Source organism: Aspergillus novofumigatus (genome assembly GCF_002847465.1).
Source record: "Aspergillus novofumigatus IBT 16806 chromosome Unknown P174scaffold_5, whole genome shotgun sequence".
NCBI lineage: Eukaryota > Fungi > Ascomycota > Eurotiomycetes > Eurotiales > Aspergillaceae > Aspergillus > Aspergillus novofumigatus.
Window position 1 is genome coordinate 1,912,626 of NW_020194278.1, and position 24,336 is coordinate 1,936,961.

The 24,336-nt window shown below is 50.6% G+C and overlaps 14 protein-coding genes across 14 annotated transcripts; 7 read left to right on the plus strand and 7 right to left on the minus strand.

Moving 5' to 3' along the window:
- Positions 1-56: 56 nt before the first annotated feature.
- On the plus strand, positions 57-1,504 carry P174DRAFT_391580 (N-terminal L-serine N(alpha)-acetyltransferase NAT4; the record flags this gene model as incomplete). The annotated part of the gene is made up of 2 exons (XM_024823522.1): positions 57-493; positions 759-1,504. Exons 1-2 carry the CDS (start codon positions 382-384, stop codon positions 1,502-1,504), a joined length of 858 nt encoding a protein of 285 aa, XP_024681570.1. The 5' UTR covers positions 57-381.
- On the minus strand, positions 1,484-3,127 carry P174DRAFT_452229 (GPI-anchor transamidase subunit GAB1). Its single transcript, XM_024829064.1, has 5 exons — positions 2,906-3,127; positions 2,777-2,841; positions 2,515-2,717; positions 1,841-2,463; positions 1,484-1,789 (listed from the first exon to the last, which is right to left on the minus strand). The coding sequence occupies exons 1-5, from the start codon at positions 3,045-3,047 to the stop codon at positions 1,551-1,553; spliced, it is 1,272 nt and encodes a 423-aa protein (XP_024681571.1). The 5' UTR covers positions 3,048-3,127; the 3' UTR covers positions 1,484-1,550.
- A 176-nt stretch (positions 3,128-3,303) lies between these two features.
- Positions 3,304-5,658, plus strand: nop7 (mRNA-binding ribosome synthesis protein NOP7). Its single transcript, XM_024824190.1, has 3 exons — positions 3,304-3,379; positions 3,438-3,536; positions 3,620-5,658. Exons 1-3 carry the CDS (start codon positions 3,358-3,360, stop codon positions 5,524-5,526), a joined length of 2,028 nt encoding a protein of 675 aa, XP_024681572.1. The 5' UTR covers positions 3,304-3,357; the 3' UTR covers positions 5,527-5,658.
- Positions 5,659-5,847: 189 nt separating this feature from the next.
- Positions 5,848-7,978, plus strand: P174DRAFT_408889 (uncharacterized protein). Its single transcript, XM_024824191.1, has one exon. It carries the CDS (start codon positions 6,110-6,112, stop codon positions 7,931-7,933), a length of 1,824 nt encoding a protein of 607 aa, XP_024681573.1. The 5' UTR covers positions 5,848-6,109; the 3' UTR covers positions 7,934-7,978.
- A 331-nt stretch (positions 7,979-8,309) lies between these two features.
- P174DRAFT_442842 (NAD-dependent succinate-semialdehyde dehydrogenase) lies at positions 8,310-10,530 on the plus strand. Its single transcript, XM_024827672.1, has 4 exons — positions 8,310-8,885; positions 8,945-9,032; positions 9,088-9,317; positions 9,353-10,530. The coding sequence occupies exons 1-4, from the start codon at positions 8,766-8,768 to the stop codon at positions 10,358-10,360; spliced, it is 1,446 nt and encodes a 481-aa protein (XP_024681574.1). The 5' UTR covers positions 8,310-8,765; the 3' UTR covers positions 10,361-10,530.
- Positions 10,531-10,612: 82 nt separating this feature from the next.
- On the minus strand, positions 10,613-12,172 carry P174DRAFT_372067 (histidine phosphatase family protein; the record flags this gene model as incomplete). Its single annotated transcript, XM_024822411.1, has 4 exons — positions 10,613-11,027; positions 11,083-11,184; positions 11,246-11,363; positions 11,419-12,172. The coding sequence occupies 4 exons, from the start codon at positions 12,170-12,172 to the stop codon at positions 10,613-10,615; spliced, it is 1,389 nt and encodes a 462-aa protein (XP_024681575.1).
- A 205-nt stretch (positions 12,173-12,377) lies between these two features.
- P174DRAFT_217724 (uncharacterized protein) lies at positions 12,378-12,971 on the minus strand. The gene has a single exon (XM_024821368.1). It carries the CDS (start codon positions 12,848-12,850, stop codon positions 12,551-12,553), a length of 300 nt encoding a protein of 99 aa, XP_024681576.1. The 5' UTR covers positions 12,851-12,971; the 3' UTR covers positions 12,378-12,550.
- On the minus strand, positions 12,907-13,362 carry P174DRAFT_422006 (50S ribosomal protein L36; the record flags this gene model as incomplete). The annotated part of the gene is made up of 3 exons (XM_024825004.1): positions 12,907-12,946; positions 13,008-13,042; positions 13,099-13,362. The coding sequence occupies 3 exons, from the start codon at positions 13,360-13,362 to the stop codon at positions 12,907-12,909; spliced, it is 339 nt and encodes a 112-aa protein (XP_024681577.1).
- Positions 13,363-14,378: 1,016 nt separating this feature from the next.
- Positions 14,379-16,484, minus strand: P174DRAFT_442844 (threonine dehydratase, biosynthetic). Its single transcript, XM_024827673.1, has 4 exons — positions 16,208-16,484; positions 15,928-16,144; positions 15,548-15,873; positions 14,379-15,527 (listed from the first exon to the last, which is right to left on the minus strand). The coding sequence occupies exons 1-4, from the start codon at positions 16,391-16,393 to the stop codon at positions 14,574-14,576; spliced, it is 1,683 nt and encodes a 560-aa protein (XP_024681578.1). The 5' UTR covers positions 16,394-16,484; the 3' UTR covers positions 14,379-14,573.
- A 525-nt stretch (positions 16,485-17,009) lies between these two features.
- Positions 17,010-18,283, plus strand: rcf1 (respiratory supercomplex assembly factor RCF1; the record flags this gene model as incomplete). Its single annotated transcript, XM_024831241.1, has 4 exons — positions 17,010-17,017; positions 17,356-17,517; positions 17,594-17,664; positions 17,729-18,283. The coding sequence occupies 4 exons, from the start codon at positions 17,010-17,012 to the stop codon at positions 18,160-18,162; spliced, it is 675 nt and encodes a 224-aa protein (XP_024681579.1). The 3' UTR covers positions 18,163-18,283.
- P174DRAFT_217793 (LYR motif-containing protein 2) lies at positions 18,254-19,023 on the minus strand. Its single transcript, XM_024821369.1, has 5 exons — positions 18,827-19,023; positions 18,708-18,765; positions 18,540-18,622; positions 18,456-18,479; positions 18,254-18,404 (listed from the first exon to the last, which is right to left on the minus strand). Exons 1-5 carry the CDS (start codon positions 18,908-18,910, stop codon positions 18,345-18,347), a joined length of 309 nt encoding a protein of 102 aa, XP_024681580.1. The 5' UTR covers positions 18,911-19,023; the 3' UTR covers positions 18,254-18,344.
- Positions 19,024-19,222: 199 nt separating this feature from the next.
- P174DRAFT_391594 (YbhB/YbcL family Raf kinase inhibitor-like protein) lies at positions 19,223-20,131 on the plus strand. Its single transcript, XM_024823523.1, has 2 exons — positions 19,223-19,585; positions 19,643-20,131. The coding sequence occupies exons 1-2, from the start codon at positions 19,462-19,464 to the stop codon at positions 20,056-20,058; spliced, it is 540 nt and encodes a 179-aa protein (XP_024681581.1). The 5' UTR covers positions 19,223-19,461; the 3' UTR covers positions 20,059-20,131.
- Positions 20,132-20,330: 199 nt separating this feature from the next.
- Positions 20,331-22,975, plus strand: P174DRAFT_372726 (elongation factor G; the record flags this gene model as incomplete). Its single annotated transcript, XM_024822450.1, has 4 exons — positions 20,331-20,542; positions 20,644-20,755; positions 20,822-22,851; positions 22,921-22,975. The coding sequence occupies 4 exons, from the start codon at positions 20,331-20,333 to the stop codon at positions 22,973-22,975; spliced, it is 2,409 nt and encodes an 802-aa protein (XP_024681582.1).
- A 622-nt stretch (positions 22,976-23,597) lies between these two features.
- Positions 23,598-24,172, minus strand: P174DRAFT_217832 (uncharacterized protein). Its single transcript, XM_024821370.1, has one exon. It carries the CDS (start codon positions 24,069-24,071, stop codon positions 23,721-23,723), a length of 351 nt encoding a protein of 116 aa, XP_024681583.1. The 5' UTR covers positions 24,072-24,172; the 3' UTR covers positions 23,598-23,720.
- Positions 24,173-24,336: the final 164 nt, after the last annotated feature.

Below are 24,336 nucleotides of genomic sequence, written 5' to 3' on the forward strand. Positions count from 1 at the left end.
ACATTGATGACACAAGCTGTTAGTGAGCAAAAAGAATGTTATCATAAAAGTCTCGGCTCAATGTGCTGTCTGCATTTATCCAAGTCAAGATCCGCTGAAAGAATATTTAATTTTTTAGTTGGACTGATCAAGGTCGAGAAATGGTTGAACTTGGGCCAAGATAGCATTCAGCAAAGTGTTGATTGCAGGAGAGAAAGGGGAGTGACTTTTTCACATCAAACACCAACTGGCGAACATAAACACTGATGATTAAGTGAAAACAACCTCAAGGCAGCCAAACACACCCCAAAAACTGCTTGCTCACCAGGAATAATTTCCACATACTTATGAAACTTGTTGCCATGAACTCTTATGAATAGATCTTGAGAAGTGGCAATCACAATGCCAGCCGTCAAAAAAGGCAGAGTGACAAAAACCGAGGCTAAACAGTCACCACGACGAAAATCCACTCGACGTAGCTTGACAGGAAAGGCAGATGATGATCGGAAAAAAGGTGAGTGACTCATCGAGCCACGATTATCAATAGGTCTATAGACGTGCATAGCTGTGGTCCTGGATGAATCCAACGGCTGGATTCAACCTGGTTCTACCTGCCCTTTTTTGCTGTATCATGACGGACGCAACTCCGGTTCATTCTGTCTCATTTGGGGTCATCCTACGCACAAGAATCCACCATTTCGCCTGTGCTCTTACTTCAATTTTATTTGAAAGATTCTGGACCGCTAGATATAAATGAGTCGAGACGCGTATTGACCTAGTTGCAGATCCCAAGCCACTACCTCTGGTAGAGCGCACCAACAGTCTACCAATCGAAGAATTCACCTCGCTATATATCAATCCAGAGCTCCTTGATTACGATTTACTATGGCGTCCAAAAGACAAATGCAGTCCTTATGACCGCAATAAGTTTCACATCAAAATGCACTGCACCGTTGACGTCTACTCATCCAGTACGATTCCCGCCGACGTATTTGATGTGTGTTTCAAATTCATCGAGCAGACGTCGGCAGACGCTTACAGGGCGTCCAGCTCGGGATGGTCTGCGGCTCGGAAGCGAAAAGAGATGCGATTGCCTGATATGAAATATCTTATTCAACGACGCAGCCGGACAGGTCCACCTGAAGCGACCTTCGCGGACGGCATATCCTTCCAGAGGGGAGAGATACTTGCGTTCCTTTCGTTTATGGTCACGTACGAGGATGGCAAGGAAGTAATTTACTGTTATGAGGTGCATGTGGCCCCGAAGGCTCAGGGCCAGGGAATTGGAATGCGTCTGATGATGCTGTTGCGATCAATCGGGCTCAAGATTGGCCTGGAGAAGGCTATGTTGACCTGCTTTCGGTCCAATCATCGCGCATTGCGGTTTTACAAGTCGATCGGTTACAAGGTGGATGAGAACTCCCCCAGGTCGATTCTGTTGCGGACAGGAGAAGTGGAGCCTGACTACTATATCATGTCTGAATCTCTGAAACAGAAGTCGTCGCATGAGAATGATAATGTCTGAAGTCCCTTTCGAAGCTCAATATTGAAAGGGTCTATGGTACCATAATCTAGACCTGTCTAACATCTTTGCCGCGCATTTCTGGATTCTCCTGCTCCCACTCGTCTCTGAGAGCAGCAAAGATTGTGTCTGCCAAGAGGATGGAGAGTCCCAGACTCCACACTAATGTGATGGCATAGAAGAAGTTGGCATTGCCAGATCCAGCGTAGATCCATAGGTAGTAGAATGCAGGGCCCAGGAGGGTGGCGTATAGAAGCGCCGAAATGGCAAAAAAGGTGTAGCGCATCACTATTTGTCGTTAGCAGAAGCAAACCGCCAGGGGGCACGGGCAGAACTCACAGGGGAACAAATGCCGGTAAAGAGGGAGAAGTGCAAAGTACAAGGAAGCATCCGAAATACTAGGATACGGCTTGAATATGGCGAAGATGCCCATGAGGGAGGTCAGAACAAAAAGAGGCTGCTTCCGCAATCGAACGGTGAGACCACCGACATAGCCCGTTAGATGGAGCCAGAAGACGCCAAGGAAGAACTCCCGGAAGGAATCGAAGATTTCGATGAAGAAGTACCACCAGAGGCCAATGTTGGGAGTCAGGTCAGGGACAAGCAATTGGAAACCGTATGTTGCAGAGATAAACTGCTGAAAGTCCGGAACGACTAAGTAAGATAGGCCCAGAAGCCCTCCCACGCCGAGCAAAAGTATGCCAAAGTGCTGAATGGCGAAGATTGCAACTCCAGAAGGAGGCTTCACGCCTTGAGCACGTCGATCGTAACACAAAAGCACGAGCGGAACAAACAGAAGGGCCGGGTAGATTGACAAATATGACGCGCATCCTAGAGCGAGCATGGCATTGAAGTTATTCCCAGTGACGGCATTCGACAGAGCATAAAGGATTGCGGTCGAAGTAAAGGCGCTTGTGGATCGGCCCAGACAGGCGGCAATGGTGAAGGGGTTGAAAAGGTACCTGTTAACCGTCAGGAGCAAAGCCATGCAGGAAGTCGCAGAGTATAATTACCATGCTGCCACATCTACCCCACCCCACTTGATATCCTTTCGCAAAGCTGTATACAATCTTCCCGATATCGCCTGGTTGGAGTCGGATATGGTGACCAAGGCATTGGCATTAACAAGGTCAATCAGACCGTAAAAGACGGCCGTCGCTAACGGATACTCTCTAGCATTCGGTAGTAGGGCGAATATAGGGAGAAGCAGCGGCGCCTAACACGTGGTATTGCGACTTAGTAAAGAACAAAAAGAGCGGATTCCGGACTCCATACCTGATGGAAGACGCCTCCGTCATAAGGGGAAACATTCCGAGTGTAAAGAAAAAGGCCTTCTTGAACTGGAGATAGATATATCAGCTCGAGCATTCCAGACACAGAGGAAACAGCTCGTATAGAACTCACGTCTTTTGAAACTGTTCACTGGTGTAGAGACCTCGACTCTGCCCGTCAGCAGGTCCGGCAGCGAGGGGAACAGGAGCAAGAGGAGAAGTCGCAACACGAAAGCACCGCCGAACACGGCGGCTTTCCGTCGATCGACCGGCATGATGTGTTCAACAAGAAATTGAAGACTGCAGCATAGCAACTATCAATATTTGACCATCACTATCTGGCTTTCAGTCAGTGTCTCACTGTGGCTTAACTCCGTAGGCTTTGTATTGCTCCAGCTGTCCTTCGGCCTGGCGCGCCAAGACTCCGCCCATTACCCTTTTCCGCAGCGCACGGGCCAACCAAGCTTGTGATTGGAGAAAAAAAGGAAAAGAGGGAAAAAAAGAGTTATCAAGAAATTTTTCTGGTTATCAGAAAAAAAGTCTCCCCATCAACAACTTTTCGCTGAACAGCCATACACCGCAAAGATGGGTAAAATCAAGAAGAAGGGTATGCTTATCGGACCATATTCTTTGCGCTCTTGAGTTTCAATTGACATTTTTTTCAGGTACCTCTGGTCAGGCCAAAAACTACATTACTAGAACTCAGGCAGTTCGCAAGCTTCAGATCTCTCTGCCTGACTTCCGTCGTCTTTGTATCTTCAAGGGTATGTTCAGTGAATCTGATCCTTCATTTCTCCTTTCTATATGTGGTGGCGTCGATCCTAACTGGATTATCCCTGCAAATTAGGTATCTACCCTCGTGAGCCTCGGAACAAGAAGAAGGCCTCGAAAACATCGACCCCGAATACCACCTTCTACTACACCAAGGACATCCAATATCTTCTCCATGAACCCCTACTCAGGAAATTCCGGGAGCAGAAGGCCGTTGCGAAGAAGATTGCACGGTCTCTTGGACGCGGAGAAGTCGGCGATGCAGCTCGGTTGGAGAAGAACCATGCCCCCAAGCTCACATTGGACCATGTCATCAAGGAGCGCTACCCCACCTTCATTGACGCCTTGAGAGATCTGGATGATGCCTTGTCACTTCTCTTCCTCTTTGCCAACCTCCCCTCAACCGCTCACGTTCCTCCTAAGACTATCGCCCTCTGCCAAAGGCTTTGTCACGAATTTCAGCATTACTTGATCACGACCAACTCTCTGCGCAAATCTTTCCTTTCAATCAAGGGTATCTACTATCAAGCTACTATCCAAGGACAGGACATTATGTGGCTGGTTCCTTACCGATTTGTGCAGCGCGTCAACGGCGACGTCGATTACCGTATCATGGCCACATTTGTTGACTTCTACACCACTCTGCTCGGATTCGTGAACTTCCGGTTGTATTCGTCGATTGGTCTGAGATATCCCCCCAAGTTTGACACCAGAAGTGACGAGAATGGTGCGGAATTGGCGGCTTTCACCCTCGAGGGCCGTGGAGTCGGCGATGCCCCGAAGGCCATTGAGGCTGGTAATACGCAAGCAACCACCTCCACTAACAAGGAGGCCTCGAAGGAAATTCAGGCGAAGGTCGACGACGTGATCAAATCAGCAGGATTGGATGAGGCAAAGGAGGAGCCGGCCGCCGAGACGACCGAGGAATCCAGTGAAACGATTGACAAGTTCGAGCCCGCAGCCCCAGAAGCCGATACACTCCCCCAACCTGACCTGAGTGGAAGCGAGGCCGGATCGCTCTTCGCCCCATTCACATTCTACATTTCACGAGAGGCACCTAGAGCGCCACTTGAATTCATTCTGCGGGCTTTCGGCTGCAAGAGAATCGGCTGGGATGCCGTGCTCGGTGATGGTGCTTTCACTCACGACGAGACAGATACTCGTATTACTCACCAGATCGTTGACCGACCTCAACTGCCCGAGTCCTCTCTCCCAGCTATTCCTGCTGCCTCAAAGGACGGTTCCGACGCCGTTCAGAAGGTGAAGCCTGGTACTCGGATTCCTGGTCGAACTTACGTCCAGCCTCAGTGGGTCTGGGATTGCATCAATGAGGGCAAGCTTGTCCGTCCTGATTTGTATGCACCCGGTGCCACCCTGCCGCCTCACTTGAGCCCTTGGGTCAAGCCTTCAAGAGGCGGCTACGATCCTAAAGCCAGCCTGGCCGAGCAGGAAGAAGAAGGCGAGGCCGAGTTAGACGAGGACAGTGACGAGGAGATGGAAGAAGCCTCCAATGATAAGAAGGCCGAAGCTAAGGCAGATGTTGGATCGGAAAGTGAAGACGAGGACGAGTCAGTCGACGGTGGCATGGATGTTGCCGGTACCGATGATGACGAGAGCGAAAGTGAAGAGGAAGAGGAAGACTTTGGTGGACTTGAAGAAGAAGAGGCTGCTTCCGAATCAGAGGACGAAGAGGAAGCGACTCGCACCCAGCACCAGAAGGAACTCGAGGCTGAGGCTGCTGGTCTTCCCTTCTCTTCCAACGGTGCTACTAGCGATGCATCCAAGAAGAAGTCTTCCCAGGCTAAGAAGATCGCTGCCAAGAAGCGCAAGGAGGAGGAAGAGCTGGAGAGACAGAAGATGATGATGAGCCGTAAGAAGCGCAAGTTGCTTGAGAAGATGATCTACTCGAACAAGAAGCAGTCCGAGGAAGCGGCGAAGCTGCGGTCAAAGAGGAGAAAGCTTGAGAAGGAGGGGGCAAAATGAGTTCATTAGATAAAAGTTAGCAGCATGCTTTTGGCGACAATTCCTGGGATTTGGGGACATTCAATCTTCTGGCGTCATTCCTTGGCTTTGTACTATTTTCAGCATATAAACATCGTATATTAAGATTCCTCCATGTTCTTGCACCAATCGTATAAAGAACACCAATCGTATATATTCTCAAGTCTAGGGAGCAGTCCTGCCGAAAGCTCGATCCTGGAACCTGAGGCTGTAGCTGTTCGCACGTCACGTGATATCAATTTCTTCTTCTGGTTCTCGTCTGAATGTGATTCCTATATCTATGTAATCAAAGCTGATAAGGCGCGAGATCTTTTCACAAGAAATCCCATGTTTCCAAGCCAGGTCTGCTGAAATTTCACTTCTGAAGACCTGTTTTGGCAAACTCCTAGCTAACGCCTCTGATCATGATCGTTCCGCCAGCTGCAACGAGGCACTTGATTTTGACCATACGATGTTAGAAGACGGGCAATTTTCATCATATCACTTCAACGCCACGTATAATTGATCTACCTGTCAATAAGTTTTCCATACTTAGGAGGCGCATGACTCTCTTAGACTGAAAACAATGTCCTCGGTCTTTGGAAGCCAACCCTCACGCTTCAGTCCTCCTCAATCTGCACAACCGTACAGATCGATATTCGGAGGCCCAAGTAGCCAAGATGTGGCTGACCTGGAACCGTACCCCGAGACACAACAGTCCGGAGGTCGCGTGAATCAGCATGATTCAGACGTTGACATGGAAGACGTTCTATTGACTGAAAACGATTACTCAGATGATGAGACTTATGTCGAAAGTGAGGATGACGGTTCTGTATCCGACGATGAGGCCAGCAATGATGGTGATTCGTCCAAATTATCGAAGAAGCAGGCCGCGGTAGTGCCTTCGTCTAGCAAGCAGCTCCCTGACAGTCCGCCGTCCTCGCCCTCATACAGGCCTAATAGGTTCCGTGGGCCGGAGTCTACGTGGAGAAAACTCACGTTTGAAGACCGGCAGAATGCGCAAGCTCTAGAGGAACTCAGAGCCAGAGACCTTGCCGCTCATCTTTACAATGCTTTTGCCTTACGGGTTAGGGCACGTGAGATCGCACAGCAAGCGTTAGAAAGTGATAAGCAGCTCGACGAAACAGAAGCTTTTGTACCTCCGAAGCGTTGGACAGCGTGGCCTGTACCGGCAACGGAGGTCCCTCGTCCAGGAGAGCATCTACGAAGACGAATAGACGATGAATGGACTTTGAGAATGCCACCGGATCCCCGGCCCAGCGCGGAGCTGGAAGAGTCAATTATAGCAATCATGCTCAAAACTGCCAAGGATTGCTTTGAGGCAAGAGATTGGACGACTAAAGGCGTCGGCCCAAATCCAAAGCGAAAGGCACGATCTGTGTCCAGAATGAACGACGAAACTACTGGTATGGAGAGCGAATGGGAAAGTGACATTGACTCTACGGATGCCATGGAACTTCGTCCGGTAGTCCAAGCCGATGATGACAAATCTCGACGACAGCTACGACCTCTTACGCGCAACATACTTACCCGATTCGATCAGCTACTGATGGGTCTGCACCATGCTCGAAAAGGCGGAGTGGCGGGCGATGATAGCTCAGCAAGCGAATGGCAGAGTGACACGGAGAGTGTCGCTTCGAACGCATCTCTTTCCAGGAAAAGGCGCAAGGGCGAAAAGGGAGAGAGGAGTCAATCAAGAGGGCGCAAACGTACTCGCAGATCCTCGGTGCGGGCTACATCCACTACAGGCCGATCTCGCAGTGTACTTGCGTCGAGTGCACGCACTGCTTCTCGTTCACGTGGAAGGTCCTTTGATAGTGATCGCAGGCGATCAGCCAGTCGCATTCGTCGTGGGCTTCGGGACTGGAGCGAAGTGTTAGGTATTGCTTCCATGATAGGCTTGCCGCAGGCTGCGGTTATGCGCACTGCTCGCAGATGTGCGGCTCTTTTCGGCGAGGATATGGAATTCCAGACCTTCAGGGAGGGTCAACTACAGCATTCGAAGGAAGGATATGTCAACAAATGGGAGTATGTCGAGGACGAGTCCGATGAGTCAGAACCGGAGCCACAAATCGAGCCATCCCCTCCTAGCCGGGCTCAATCTCGAAAAGCACGCTCCCGCGCAGCATCTACAATTGGCTCGACTTCTCGTCCCGGTAGTCCAACATCGGAGGCAGCTGGTAGCACATCACGACTCAAAGGCAAAGGGCAGCATCGCAAACAGGACATAGTGTGTCCTGTCAAGTCATGTCCCCGACATATCGATGGTTTCACTCGGACATGGAATCTCAACTTGCACATGAAGCGAATGCATGCCGGATACCGGTCCAGAAGCGCCAGTGTCAAGTCTGCGGGTGCCAGGTCCCGTGCTCCGTCAGTGAGCGGTTAGCAAACGTATTGCTGAAGTTAAATACCATTCTTAAGATCCTGCTCGAACAGTAGTCACTGGATCAGGTGCTAATGGATCAACACTGTTCATCCAGATGGATAGTCCCTTAGGCGGACTCAATTGATAAGGTAAACTATTTGGTCACATTTTGTAAATTCACCGCCGTAGGTCGGTGTCGTTGGGCTGTACTATTGGCTTGATCCACCGGAGCTGTTCGAAAAATTGAATATTACTGGATGGAAATGCCGAGCTCCCCGGTCCGCAATTCTGGCCGTGTTTTATCGATACGATTGATGTATTTGATGTCGAAATTTGGGGTTGTTGAACAAGTCTCTGATCTTCAAGAGAGCAGCTATTTCTCTATCGCTGTAGTTGGCAAATACAGAATGTGCGTAGTCTCATGATTGTCAAATAAATCAGCTCCACCATGGGGATAGGAGCGAGTTTGGGGTAGAAATGCATGCCGTTTCTAGAATGACGTCGACCGACGTGATGGAGAGCTCCCCGCTTGAGTGAATGGTGGTAATGAATGCTTGACGGGCTCGGAGATACGATGAGCATTTATTTTACACTCGCATCGTTGGATCCATTCTTTCCTGGATTCTATAAAGTATAAAGATCACTCAATTCCCTTCTCCAGTAGATAAGACCTTTCTAAGGTCTTTTTTATTTCCGCAACATTCCAGTACTCCCTCGGCGGAAGAGCTTCACGACTTTCCCCGCATACTTAGACAGAAGGAGTATCATACATATTATTCCTGTTTGTTGTTCCAAACTCCCTGCGCGACTGAAGGCAACTTAGTCCCTTTTGAGGGCTCATCATTCTATCGCCATGGAGAGGATTATCCGTCCAGTTTCGCGGCAATTGTTGAGATCGCGAGCTCGGTATCCCTTTGCCGTACCGACACTTCATACCAGAAGATTATATTCAAAAAGCCATGTTGTACCACCGGTAAGGCCACTCTTGAAGGCTTACACTCTATGGAAATGAGCTCACAGATGCTGCTTTAGCTGAAAGATCAGTCTCTCTTCATTGAGAAGGCTTATGTCAACGGAGAATGGGTTGACGCACAATCAGGAAAGACATTCGAAGTCCACGGTAAGGCTTGTGCTCCCCTGATGCTAGAATGAAACTTATCCCCTATTCCCCTTAGATCCCGCCTCTGGAAAACTTATCGGCACATGCCCCGAATTCGACGCCCTCGACACAGAAAAGGCCATCGAGGCCGCCTCAGCTGCCTTTCCCATGTTCCGCACAACCCTAGCGCGCGAGCGTGCCCGCATGTTGCGACGATGGTACCAATTGATGATGGATAATGCAGAGGATCTAGCAACATTGATCACATGGGAGAACGGGAAGCCCCTAGCTGACGCCAAGGGCGAGGTGAACTACGCAGCCAGCTTCTTCGAATGGTTCAGCGAGGAAGCCCCCGGATTTATGGTGACACGATCCCCGCATCAGTTCCCGGCAACCGAGTCATGACATTGAAGCAGCCCGTTGGTGTCTGCGGCTTGATCACTCCGTGGAATTTCCCCGCTGCTATGATCACAAGGAAGATCGGACCTGCTCTGGCCGCGGGTTGCACGGTTGTGTGCAAGACTCCTGGCGAAACACCCTTCACTGCGAACGCACTTGCGGAGCTGGCTCATCGCGCCGGTATTCCCAAGGGCGTGGTCAACATTGTGACTTCGCTCAAGAATACGCCGGAGGTGGGAGAGGTAATCACCACCCATCCTGAAGTTCGCAAGGTCTCGTTCACCGGTTCGACCAATGTCGGTAGACTGCTCATGAAGCAGGCTTCATCTACTATCAAGAAGGTGTCCTGGGAGCTGGGCGGAAACGCACCATTCATCGTGTTCGATGATGTCGACGACCTCGATGCCGCAGTCGCCGGAGCCGTTGCCTCCAAGTTCCGTAGCTCCGGCCAGACCTGCGTCTGTGCTAACCGGATCTACGTCCAGAGGGGCGTGTATGATGAATTCGTCCAGCGCTTCGCCGCAAAGGTCAAGGACTTCAGGCTCGGCGCCGGCTTCGAGGATGGCGTCACTCACGGCCCGCTTATCCACGAGCGTGCCACCGAAAAAGTCGACCAGCACGTCAAGGACGCTCAAGCCAAGGGAGCCAAGCTTGTCGCGGGAGGCCAAAGAGTCCCCGATCTGGGCCCCACCTTCTACGAGCTGACTGTCCTCGCGGAGATGAGCAAGGATATGTTGATGGCCTCGGAGGAGACGTTCGGCCCCGTGGCTGGAATTTTCCCCTTTGAGACCGAGAAAGAGGTCGTCGAGCTGGCCAATCGTGCAGAGGTCGGACTTGCGGGTTACTTCTTCAGTGGTAACATCAAGCGTATTTTCCGGGTTGCGGAGGCGCTGGAGGTCGGTATGGTTGGGGTCAACACAGGTCTTATTAGCGATGTCGCCTCTCCGTAAGTGTCCCTGTCAGCCAGAATGCTACTGCGTTGTGCTAACTTTCTCTAGGTTCGGTGGTGTTAAGCAGAGTGGCTTCGGCCGTGAGGGCAGCAAGTACGGAATCGACGAGTTCCTTACGATCAAGAGCGTGACCTTTGGTGGTATGGGTGAGCCATTGCAGTCATAAGCAGGGAAATCAGACGGAGAACATTGAATTCGAATCTGTAATTTTCAAATCACAGTAATGACAATATAGGCTATTGACCAAACATCCTAATCACACTTCGTCTCATCACGGTAATTATCCGTAGTCGCCGTACTATAATCCCACCAGAAGTTCAAATACTGAGGATCCGACTCTGGGATCTCGCACTCCGAGACATAATCCGGTAAATCCTGTCTCAGGATCGAGGCATACTCCTCCAAGGGACAGGCATAGCCTGGACCAGACTGGCACGCACGAAACGGCACTACGGCTTCGTTCAAGACTAATCGGACGTACGTTCCGGCAGGCGAGATCGCCGTGGCGTTGCAACTCAGTCGCTCTATGGTGAGATGGCCGCCCATTGGCACCAGCTCACTACTCGACCATGAATGGCTGAAGGCGACACGGTCAGTCGGGAGATCTTCGGGTGGGGTCAGGATACCCAGTGCGTCGATGATGGAGGTGATATCGGTATCGTGCGCACTGTAATTATGGATATCAGCTACAATTGGGGAGGTAGATGGGGAGGTTGACGTACAAGTTAAAGAAGAGGTTGCCGGACGAAGGTCCCTGCTCGAGAAGAGTGAGACTAGCATTGACGTACACGGAGCCAACCGGACGCGTCTTGTTGTTTCCGGGTCTAGGAGAAATGGAACAGTCAACGCTGGTTGTGTATTAGCTGAAGTGTGAGATCGGCTTACCCGGCGCAATAGTAAAAGTGTAGATCCCAGATGTAGCCAAAGCTGACCCATTCGTCCATGGTGAACACCCCCGTCCAATCCGAATGTCCACGGACGCTGGGTTCATAGGATGCCATTGCTTGTGAGATTAGCAAAGAGTAAACAAGCCAGCAGATGCTAAAGGAGCGACCTACTCATCAACCAGAATATATCCGTCGACGTCAAGTCCAGACCGAGATGCTGGGCGTTGAGCCGCTGCGCCGCACCCTCAAGCTGGGGCAACGACTGCGGCCATGCATCGCATATGCGCTGCGCATGCTGGTCGCGAGCATGACACGTACGCGATAGGGCATTCGCGCCCTGACGAGCCGACTCGGAGATGATATTGATAGCTGCCTTCGTCTTATACTCGTCATCACCGAAGAACCCTTCCCCGAACATTCGAGCCGTGTCTACGATACGGCCGGCGTCGCTAGCGAACACAGGCACAATCGTCTCTTCGTCCCAGAGGTGGCCGTATCGATTGCGCGTCTCCATGCCGTGCTTGTAAGCGTCCTGAATGCCGTTGTACGGTCCAGTGGTGGTTTCTTTGTCATAATAGCAACTTGAAGGGACGAAGTAGGTCCAATTCTTGACAAAGTTCAGATCACCATCGACGTGTGGCTCGTCGAACACGGCCTTCTTGATCTTTTGCAATGCCTTTTCTATCTTTGGTCCTTCGCTTGCGAGAGGGTATCGCTCTCCGTGGCGTTTGATCATGACCACCTGGTCAACTGAACAGCCGGCCGGAGGGTCGCGATTGATCCCGTAGTTGGTGCGGTCCACATATGGTCCTATTGCGCCATTGTGTTTGAGGATGTTATTTCCATCAAGCGTTTGCTGCGAGAATAGCAGTGTTGCGGTGGTCGCTGTGATTAAGACCAGGAGTTGCGCGTAACGGCGAACCATGACGTTGGATGTTGTCCACCCTCTTTTTACCATGCGGCTGCCAGATAGTTCACACAGTGCAAATGGACGTAGACACGGGTGAGAAGTTCGCGAGCCCTAGAACAACATACCTGAGGGCAGGGGTTCATCCCGCATTCCTGAGCCATAGGAGCGACAATGTCCCGGTACCAGTTTTGAATATCGAAAGGAATGTTTGCTCACGGTACGTCGAGGAAGCCACTGATTTACACTTGTGCGCATGCTATTTCTCGTTCATCAACAATAGCCGTGGCCTGCGATAGAGTGAACACGCGATTTTGGTGTACGGTGGATATCGAAACAACTGAAGCGATATGATATTCGAATTCGGACGCTTCTTAGGAGATCATTGGAGATCACTTAAGCTCGAGGTGCTCTGGATGGATAAAGTAGCAGGCTTGAGAAGTGGTTAGTTAACTGAACGAGTGCGTGGATCCAAGGACCGAAGGCGTAGAGGAGAATGGTCTTCTGAAAAAGACGTGACATAGTGAGACAGATGTCTAATGTACAAAATAACACGAGCGCCGGAACCAATAACCGAAAATAAGTTGACCATGCATATCCCGAGTACAACGACGAAACCATGTGTTCATTGAGGCATGTCTGTGCCGAATCCAACCAAGCACCATGCCGTGACATAGTCGATAAGGCTTCCTTCATGGTTCAAACAGTAGATAAAGATCATTTCCCCCTTTCCTCTGCTCTATGTAGCGCAGTTATTTTCCTTGACGTTGCTTGTGCTTAGGATTCTTTGAACTGTATTTGTATGTGGTCAGACTTAGGTCTATCGAGTGCAAAAGGAGCCGCCGACACTGACCAGATGATGTAAACTCGGTTCTTCCTCCGAACAGGCTATTGATAACCAGCCATTAGTATGATGTAGACCATGCAGGCAGCATAACTCATACCTTGCAACCATCGCATAACCGCTTAACGGACGATCTCGTCTTCATGCCCCGGACCTGCTCCAGTTGTCGCACAGTGGACCCCACAACGCCGACATTGGTATCTTGCTTCTTCGCAGAACGCAGGCTCTGAAGGCTGTTGCCGACCGATACTCTTGATAGTTGCGATTGTGACCGCGAAAGGAACTGGTGAGAGAATGGCTGACTCGGGAGAAGTTGGCGGAGGGCTCGGGTCGAAGAACCCAAGATGGAGCGAATGGACAGCATGATGAAGAATAGCGGAAAGGACTGGTAGCCTTTACCGCGACAATTCGTTCTTGATCGGCCGTCCAGAGGTGCAAAGGATCAGATGGTCAGCTTCATGCTCCCAAGGTCATCAAATCCGCGGAGCAAATGTTCGCCGGAGTTTCTGTATCGCCGAGATCCGGGTCCATCACCAACCACCAATCCATGGGTAGATACTACATGCAGTCAAGGTTCCATGGACGATTTACTTCGTTTGTGGGTTACTGCTATGGCAGCATTTGTATCAGGTATCACTACGAGGCACCCTCGATCGTGGTGAAATGTACTACATGAAGTCAGGACATCAGGCTCTGCTTCAACCCATACCTGGAACGACACAAGCCCGGGTCGGTGCTTGACCAGAATTGAAGCGCGGCTCATTGGCGATGCTGTGTTTCTTTGGTGAAAGGGAACATTGAGGAGAGAAAGGAAACTGGAGGGTTGCGGGAGCCTTCACCATTCATACAGCCGAGAATACTACGAGGCGGAGCTTATCGAGTCGGTGGCTGTGGACCTGTATCTCAATGATGGAGAGCAATGCCCTCACTCTACCGCCAGACTATATATCGCTAGTCTCCATGGTTCTCATGAAATATTTTGCTCCCTGTGTTGCATATCCAACTTCAATATGTCGTTGCTTGACCTCCCCTTGGAAAACTTCCAAGGGATTCTCGATTTTGTTGTTATCCAACAGAGACACCGATCGATCCAACTTCGTCTGGTAAATCGCGAGTCTGCATCGGGAGATCAACTTCGAGAAACCCCCAGGAATTGGAATTACTGAACCCAGAAGTGGACGACATAGATTGCAGGCAGCGCTGAGGCCGTCGGCTACTTGCTTGTATACACATCAGGACGGAAGGGGGTGGCATCCAATCGACTGCACGAAAGCGACTGGATCTCCAAGCTGACGATGATCTGTCGCTTCTGATGTTGACTGATGTTACAGCCGATCCGCTGCTGCTAAGATATCTCCGCCTCGTAATCTCAAGCAGATGAGAATTAAAATCCATTACTATATGCAAGCCAGTTCATTAAAGGCAGGCTTCAGCCTCTAATCTATCTGATGCTTCGATCCGAACGCCGACGAAAATAAAGTATTCTTTTCATCCCGAGAGAAAATCAACAACCTGACCCAGCCAAGTATTCCCTCTAGCAGAAAGGCAAAATAACGGAGAATGCGATGCACATTTTTAACAACGGAGGAATGTCTGGTAAGTGGGAGAGTCGGTTTGCTCGCTGAACGGATAGCCGAGGTCGTTGAGGAAGGCCTCCAGATCCTTCTTCTCGTCATTCGGGCACTGAATGCCTGCCAGTACCTTTCCGACATCGCCACCATAGTTGCGGTAGTGGAACAGGGAGATGTTCTGGTTGGGCCGGAGCGTGGTGAGGAAATTGGCCAAAGCTCCTGGACGCTCTGGGAATTCGAACATGAAAAGACGTTCGTCCTTGACGTCGCAGCGCCCTCCAACCAGGAAACGCACGTGTCGCTTGGCAAGCTCGTCGTCGCTCAAATCCTTCGCGGGCATGCCGGCTTTTTCGAGCTGATCCATAATCTTCGCCAAGTCTTCGCGACCCGTCAACGCAGACAAAGAGATACCCATCAGGACATCGGCGGACTCGGCACGAGCATAACGGTAACTGAAGGCGGTCACAGCTTGAGGAAGAATCACCTCGACGAGATTTGCGAAAGCACCAGGCTTCTCGGGAATGTTGACGCTTAGTAGTGCCTCCTTCCGCTCTCCCAGAGCAGCACGCTCAGCGACAAAACGCAAGCGGTCGAAATCCATGTTTGCACCAGACGTGATGGCGACCAGCTCCCGGTTGGTGTCGGGGCTAGGGTTCTGGGAGATGTACTTCTTGAGACCTGCGAGTGCCAGGGCACCAGCGGGCTCGATGATAGATCTGGTATCTTCAAAGGCATCCTTGATGGCGGCACAGGTCTCGTCGGTTGAAACCAAGATAACATCGTCAACCACCTCACGGGCAAGACGATATGTTTCCTCGCCAACAGTCTTCACAGCCGCACCGTCCGCAAACAGTCCAACTTCCCTAAGGAAAACCCGAGACCCCTCACCCAACGACCGGGCCATGGCATCGGCATCGTAGGCCTCGACTCCGATAACCTTCACATGCGGCGCGATGCGCTTCAGATAAACCCCGATACCGGCAACCAGCCCCCTCCGCCAACAGCGCAGAAGACAGCCTCGAGTTTCTCCAAGTTCGCCTGACGCAGAATTTCCATTCCAATGGTACCCTGTCCCGCAATCACGTACGGATCATCGAAGGGAGGAATGCTGGTCAGACCGTGCTGCTTCTCCAGTCGATGAGCTTCCTCCTTGGCAGCGTCGAAGTCGTTTCCGTGAAGGATGACACTGCCGCCAAGACGCGCAACATTCAAATGTTTGATGGCAGGGGTGCCCGAGGGCATGACGATGGTCGCGGGGATCTTGAGCTTGCGAGCGGAGAATGCAACGCCTTGTGCATGGTTCCCTATATACCTGTCAGCTCGGCTCGAGGAGAGTCACCACATCGAAAGGCTCTGACCTGCGGAGCAAGCAATAACACCCTTCCACCGCTGCTCAGGAGTCAAATGCGCCATCTTGTTGTAAGCTCCACGGAGCTTGAAGCTGAATACGGGGAGCAAGTCCTCCCGCTTGAGAAGCACACGACATTCCAGACGATTGCTAAGGTTGATGGCGTGATGGAGCGGTGTCTCCTGAATAACATCGTAGACCCGTGACGTCAGGATAAGGCGGAGGTACTGCGTCGTTAGGATGAAGGTTAATTATATTCCGGAAACAGATCCATTGAGTTAGGACCTTACATCTGGGTAGCCATTGGGAAGCAGAAATGCACTTGGGATACCCCAGTCTCGGGATAAGCCCAGCGCGGTGTTTGGGTCCTTCTCCGAAGGGGGAGTGGGAGCGGCGGTGTACTCAGTCAGAGCGAGGTTGCTCAGTTTTGCAGTGACCGGAGTTGTCGTACCGTTCGTGGCAGGTTGATCGGGCATAATGGGCCTGTAATCTCAAATCAAAGACACTGATTGCGATTTAGAGTCAGAAGAACGCAATCGAAGAAGTCAGCGGCGAGATCAAAAATTCGCCGGCAGTGGCACAATCACGCCTTCGACAAACATTAATCCTTCCCGCGGGGCCACCCTTCTTCAATGCCGTGATCGGAGCGGAATTGTTTGACTCATCAGCCCTCACCTTGAGCCCTAATTTCCCTACAGGTAAACGTACTTTCTGAGACATCTGGGTGAATCATTTCGATATCACAAGCTGAGATGTGTTAACTATTGTCTTGATACTCATTCTGAGCATAGGATTATGGACATCCTTCTGGATGGTCTGACTTGGTTCAATTTACGATAATCAGTACCAACCACATTCGTGGCATACCTCTCAGATGATGCGAACTACTCATGCTCTGATCGTCAAAAGCTTGGCTAACTATAAGCTCCTGACGTTCAAGCGCCTTACTCTTCAATGGACATGGTCTCGAATTAAATATGAGCTAGGTCCAGCTTGTTTCCTGCGTGGCCGTGTATGGTTCCTAGGTAGTTCCTATGTAAAAGTAGATAATCTCCAGTCACAAGAGCAGGTCTAACATTATCCTCAACGACAATGATAGAGTAAGTAGATAGCTACCTAGACGCAGAATCTCCCCGTCTCATTGAGCCGTGACTCCTTTTTCCACAGTTTACCTCTGGTGTAAATAGCTTCAAATCGCTGTCAAGTGAACAATGTAAAAAACATGACTCTGGTAACGTACGATACGGGTACTGAACTTTACCGCAAAGATCTCCGAATTCTCCGCAGCGTCATGTTGTCTCTGGAAGTTCGATAGACTGAGGCGACATCTGCCTTCCTTAATTTGGAAAGAGAATTGGTTTGAGAAAACAATTCGCTTGAATACTTCAGTTCACTTCGTTTACTATTTCCATCCTTGCAAGACCTTTACCCGTTGCAGTGCTCTCCTCCATTTTCGTTTGGATTTGAGTAGTGGCGTGTCAACCCGAGTCAATCCGCGCGACTCAACACCTTTTTACGAATCCAACAACTCACCCGGTGATACGTCCTCCAAAGACAAAATGCTCAACGAACCCCTTCCTTCCTCCATGGAGGATAACCCGTACGTCCCGGCCATCTTCCTCGGCTGGCTGTTGAGACGCGGAGGAACAGGATAGCTAACCAATCATAACCACTAGCCAATTCAAGGAGGAGACCTCTCTCCAGAAATTCCGCAGACGACTCAAGGAGGAACCTTTGATCCCGCTAGGTAAGTTGAGCTGAGGTACGCATCCTCCCGTTGCTCCGATCTAATGCGTACTTTTTTCGTTCAGGATGTGCCGCCACATGTTACGCCCTTTACCGCGCATACAGGTCGATGAAGGCCGGTGACTCGGTCGAAATGAACAAAATGTTCCGTGCTCGTATCTACGCCCAATTCTTTACACTTGTTGCTGTTGTTGCCGGAGGCATGTACTTCAAGACAGAGCGCCAGCAACGAAGGGAGTTCGAGAAGATGGTGGAGCAGCGGAAGGCACAGGAGAAGCGGGATGCGTGGTTGCGTGAACTCGAAATCCGAGACAAGGAAGATAAGGACTGGAGGGAGCGTCATGCCGCCATTGAGGCTGCTGCTAAGGAGGCGGGCAAGAGGCCGGCGCCAAAGACGATTCCAGAGCAAGACGCTGCTCGGTCAGCTATTGAGCCTGCTGATGAGAAGTCGATTGGGGTACTAGCTGCTGTGCGAGATTTATGGATGCAGCAAAAGTGAGCTTTCGACATCACGAAAAGTGTTGGAAAGATGTCCGTCTACAATGCGATTTTTCACGGTAACATGTACATATATACATTTCAAGGTCCTGTAAGAATAAGAGAAGCTCTCCTTCACCAACCAAGTTTGAGCCAGATGCGTTGTAGCAGACGCGACTATGGGTCGACTCCGACGAGATCGATTTAACTCGCGATTTGTTCGTCGATATACCGTTTCATAGTTTCGAACTCGGCTTTTCCAGTCTGCCAAGTGGTCAGTCGGCAGGCTTAGAACTCAGGAACAATGCCTCATACCGAGACGAGATATCGTATATGTTGCTTTATTACACACAAGCAACATTTAGCTATGCACTTCTGTGCCGATTTGCAGCTACTCACCAAGTCTGTTACGTTGCGATGCCGCTCAAACCCTGAACGAGCATAGCTGCGCAGCTCATCCCGAGTGGACGATTTAGGAATCTCTTTATGGTCGAGATGTCAATCAGCTTGCAAGTCCCAAAAAGGCGTGGCAATTCAAATCTAGACTTCCGAATATGGGAGACTAACTGTTCAGCGCCCTGACTATCTCGCGCCATAGACTGAGGACCCGCTGTCTTTGTATGAACTACCAGTCGCATCAATATAGCTTATTCCAAAGATGCTTGATATGGATAGACGTTACATACATGGTCCAAGCTAATTGCAGGCTTTTTGAGTTTCGAAGGCTGGCTGCGGGAGACAGAGGCAAGCAGTCTCAAAGATGAACGCATCTTTTCATAAGCTGCCTAAGTCGAGATATTGAAAGTTCACAACATTGACCATTAAAACTCCATAGTCTGCTTCATCGGCAGTACCCTGCTATACTCGAAAATAGGTATCCATGACATATTTAGCTGAAGGTAAACCAATGGCGGCGGAAGCCAAGGCGGTGAAATAGTTTTTCGAGGCGTGTATCGTCTTGTATCATACAGTTGCATACAGTACATTATAGATACCTAGCTGGATATACCTACCTAGTTGAGACGAGTGTCTTTGACACAGAGAGCTTCATGTATCTATTCTGCAGCCCCTATCACAGGTCAAATAGATCAATGATAATGACATTCTCGAATATGAGAATCAGACGAAGGCAACGCTAAATTGAGTTGATGGGACGCCTATTTCTGTTACCTTCATTAAGCCCGTTAACACCGAACCACCGCATGGGCAGGTTGTACAGACGACCCCCTCACTTGTCTGACTCCTATTACCTGGCTTCATCTATAAACTTGGCACCTTTGTCGAGATGGGCAAGTTCGTATTCATCGACTAATCAATCAAAATGCCGTCGATTTCATCCGTCGAAGCCGTCTTGTCTGCTGCCGAGAAGGATAGCTCCAAGCTTCTTGGGCTGGCATTTGGCGAGCAACGCATCACGACGCCTGGGCAATACCTTCCTAGAAGTGGTTAGTAGGCCGGGGAAAACGATACTTCAATTACTGATGCATGAAATCTGCACCTAGATGCACAGAAAGAGCCCCAGATTTCCTTTAACGTATCTTCTGGCACCTATATTGTTATCAGTCTGGACCTCGATGCTCCATTTCCATCACTCGGCTTCCTAGGACCCATCCTACACTGGATCCATCCGGGATTTAGGCCGTCAACGAAGACCACTGTCACGGGCGAGACCATCTTGACAACATCTGCCCCTTTTGTTGCGAACTATATCGGGCCTGCGCCTCCACCAGGCAGCGCGCCGCACCGATATGTTTTCTTGCTGTACGAGCAGCCAGACGGCTTCAATATCGAGAGGCATGCTCCAAAGAATGGGAAGCCCGTTGGTAACTGGCAGAGGATAAGGTATGATCTGGACGCATTCGCAAAGGAAGTGAACCTGGGACCAGTTTTGGCGGCGAACTATTTCCGCAGCAACTGAGATTGGATCATTTTGTTTGATGCAGAACTGAGATAATCATAATATTTATTGCCATAGCAGTTCCTAGGCTGTCAGTCATATCAAACTTGCACAGTACATCGAACTGTAGAAATGGTTTGAGCTTGCCGGATCTTATTGGCCGTGACTGTAATGATCACGTGCCTTGTTCCTGGCTTCCCCGAACTTTTTTTCGGAGCAGAAAAAAGATCGCGACGCTGAGAGTTGCAGCAGCATCAGCACTCCCCAGTTCCTCGTGGTTGTGGTTGACAATCATGCGGTGTCCTTCTCTTGCACGGTTACCCCACCGTGCCCTATCTGGTTTGACCAAATCGCCTGTGCGTCTTCAATCACAGAACTTCTTGTATCAACGATGCGCGTCGACGGCCGCTCTCCGTTCACCCATTGCCGGCCCGGCGTATCAGTCGGTTTTCAACAGACACAATTTGCAGCGACGCAATGCCTCCGCTGCTACTGCTGCCGCTGTGTAAGTAATTCCGATCTTCTAGTGACCGTTGAATCTCCCCTGGAATTGTTAGATTTATCTTGTTTTCTGTACGTTCAATCGCTGATCTCGTTCTTCTTCAGTCTCGAGGCCGCCGCTTCCAATCCCGACGGTCTGTCTCAGGAGGCAATCATTGACAACCTTGACCCTGCCGAAGCGATCAGACTGTCCAGGCTCCGGAACATTGGTATCGCTGTAAGTTATCTTCCGGGAAATTCAAGCATTTCCGTGGAGACGCAGCATCTGATTTGGTCCTTATAGGCACATATTGACAGCGGAAAAACCACCTGTACCGAACGAGTCCTCTTCTACACTGGTCGTATCAAGGCCATCCACGAAGTTCGCGGCCGTGACAATGTTGGTGCCAAGATGGACTCGATGGATCTCGAGCGTGAAAAGGGTATCACTATCCAGTCCGCAGCGACGTTCTGTGACTGGGTAAAGAAGGGAGACGATGGAAAAGAAGAGAAGTACCACATCAACTTGATCGATACACCAGGTCACATCGACTTCACCATCGAAGTGGAGAGAGCGCTGCGCGTTCTTGACGGTGCTGTCATGATCCTGTGTGCTGTGTCAGGTGTCCAGTCCCAGACTATCACGGTCGACCGCCAGATGCGCCGCTACAACGTTCCTCGAATTTCCTTCGTCAACAAAATGGACCGTATGGGTGCCAACCCTTTCAAGGCCGTCGAGCAGATCAACACCAAGCTCAAGATCCCTGCTGCTGCCGTTCAAGTGCCGATTGGTGCTGAAGACGAGTTCGAGGGTGTGGTCGACCTGATTCGTATGAAGTCTATTTACAACGAAGGACCGAGCGGTGAGAATATCGTGATCAAGGATGAGATTCCCGAGAAGGTCAAGTCAGTTGTGGAGGAACGAAGAAGAATGCTCATTGAGACGCTTGCCGATGTCGACGACGAGATGGCTGAGCTCTTCCTGGAGGAGACTGAGCCTACGGAGCAGCAGCTCAAAGCCGCCATCCGCCGAGCAACCATTGGCTTGAAGTTCACTCCCGTCTTCATGGGTTCTGCACTGGCCAACAAATCTGTGCAGCCTATGCTTGATGGTGTCATCGACTACCTCCCCAACCCATCGGAAGTCGAAAACCTCGCTCTTGACCGGAAGCGCGACGAGGCTTCTGTCAAGCTTGTCCCCTACAACTCCCAGCCTTTTGTTGGTCTTGCTTTCAAACTGGAAGAGAGCAATTTCGGGCAGTTGACGTACATCCGCGTGTACCAGGGTACCCTCCGCAAGGGTGCCAACGTCTTCAATGCTCGCAACAACAAGAAGGTCAAGGTTCCTCGCATTGTTCGCATGCACTCCAATGAGATGGAGGAGGTATCGGAGATCGGAGCCGGTGAGATCTGCGCCGTGTTCGGTGTGGATTGCGCCTCTGGTGACACTTTCACCGATGGACAGCTCGGTTACACCATGACTTCCATGTTCGTGCCCGAACCTGTCATCTCGCTTTCTATCAAGCCTAAGAACAACAAGGACTCCGCCAACTTCTCAAAGGCTATGGCTCGTTTCCAGAGAGAGGATCCCACCTTCCGGGTGTCCTACAACGCGGAGAGTGAGGAGACTCTGATCTCTGGCATGGGTGAATTGCATCTTGACATCTACATTGAGCGCATGCGTCGCGAATACCGCGTCGACTGTGTGACTGGCCCGCCTCAGGTCGCGTACCGCGAGACCATCGGCAACCGGGTCGAGTTCGACCACTTGCTCAAGAAACAGTCAGGAGGTCCTGGTGAATATGCTCGCGTCGTCGGCTGGATGGAACCCACCGGCAAACTTGAGGACAACAAATTTGAGGAACAGATTGTTGGTGGTAGCATCTCCGAGAAGTTCCTTTTCGCTTGTGAGAAGGGTTTCAACCTTGCTTGCGAAAAGGGTCCACTCATTGGTCACAAGGTGCTTGGTACCAGGATGGTGATCAACGACGGTGCTACCCACATGACGGATTCGTCCGAAATGTCATTCAAGAACGCTACCCAGCAGGCCTTCCGCAAGGCCTTTATGGAAAGCAACCCCTCTGTCCTTGAGCCCATGATGAAGATCGTTGTCACCGCTCCTGGTGAGTTCCAAGGTGACGTTATCTCTCTCCTTAACAAGCGTAATGCTACTATCAATGATACCGAGACTGGTGTGGATGAGTTCACCGTGTATGCGGACTGCAGCTTGAACGGAATGTTCGGCTTCAGTACGCATCTGCGTGCTGCCACCCAGGGCAAGGGTGAATTTACCATGGAGTTCAGCCACTACGAGAAGGCTCAACCTCAATTACAGTATGTGCAATCTTTCCACTCCTCATCGTCAGCATGCCGCTCTGAACAATCACTGACAACTTCTTACAGGAAGGAACTTATCCAGAAGTACCTGAAGGCTCAGGCTGACAGGCACAAGAAATAAACGCTGTGGCTGTCGTCTCTTCTCGTTGCACAGTCATCTTGATTGCAGCGCTTGGCCGTTCCATACATATCCGACTGAACAGCCTTTTACGAATCTTCTTCTGTTCAAGATGAAGCTCATACATACCCCTCCAGCATCTTGACATTCTCCTACTACAGCGATCTGCTTCTCTCCACGTGTATTCTCATCTCATGTCCTCTTCACCTTTGTGCCCAAAGCATTTGGAGCCATGTATTACTTTACAATATAGACAAACCCTGTGGGTCTTGTTAGGGATTCTCTTTGTTGGCTTTTGAGAACATACCTTGTTACTGCAGCTGGGAAAAGTGAGTTCCAAAATAATTTGCATTCTTCCACGAATATCGTCTCTCAAAAGATATAGGGCCTCAGGCTTCCAGAACATCCACTGGATGGCTGGGCGGCGTGCTGCCTCAATTCGAGATATGGCCCTGGATGAGATCCACGTCGCGAGATAATCGAACTTTGGAGGTGGGCCCATCGCCTGCTTGCAGGCCCAGACGAACTCCTTCCAGTCCGTTGAAGACCATATCGCTGTGGAGCGGAGACGGCTTCACCCTAATTGTCGCTGTGACGGCGCCCGGCTCCGGTGCCTCAGGCGCTGGTCTTTCTTCTGGTGGGACGAGCCCTTGTGCATGGCGTTTAAGCAGCTCCTGCCGGCTGCGAAGCGTCGCATAGTTAGTCTGAATTTTATCTTTGACCCAGAAATGCAGATCCCGGGTCCACACTATGTCGGAGAACGCTGGGTCAGCGATGGCCGATTGGATCCGCGGGGTGAGCCGACCGGCGCCATCGCTTCTTGGATATCCATGTCACGATAAGAGTCGGTTTTCAAGACTGCAATGTGTACGCATGCGTAGCCCAGAAGATCGTCAGGGCACTGATCAGGATCGGGCCGATTAGCGTAGCGCTGGAAGATCTGGCTGGCTGTGGATGGCTCAAATCCCAGGCATTCTAGCACAGCGGCGCTCTCTTCCTCAATTGGAATGTTCATGGAGATGGTGCTTGGTTGGTCCCGCATTCGAACCGACGCTGAAGGGGACGACGATGAGCTGGAGATGCTTGAAGGTGAACTCATAACTTGAGTGAATAGGCAGGTGCTGTTTCGCTGAGGACGCAAAGACCTGGAATGTAGAGAGTACAGTATATATGAAATCTAGAAGATCGTTGCAGTCTTTATGACGATAGTAAGAAGGTTGCTACCCAGGTATCTATGGCTCTGTCCCAGAGGTAAACCTACATGCCTAGGCTACCACAACTGGGGGCATCCACGGAAGAAGTAAATGAAACGGACAGGAGTAGGGGTATATTCACTATGACAAAATGACCTAAAGATTTTGGAA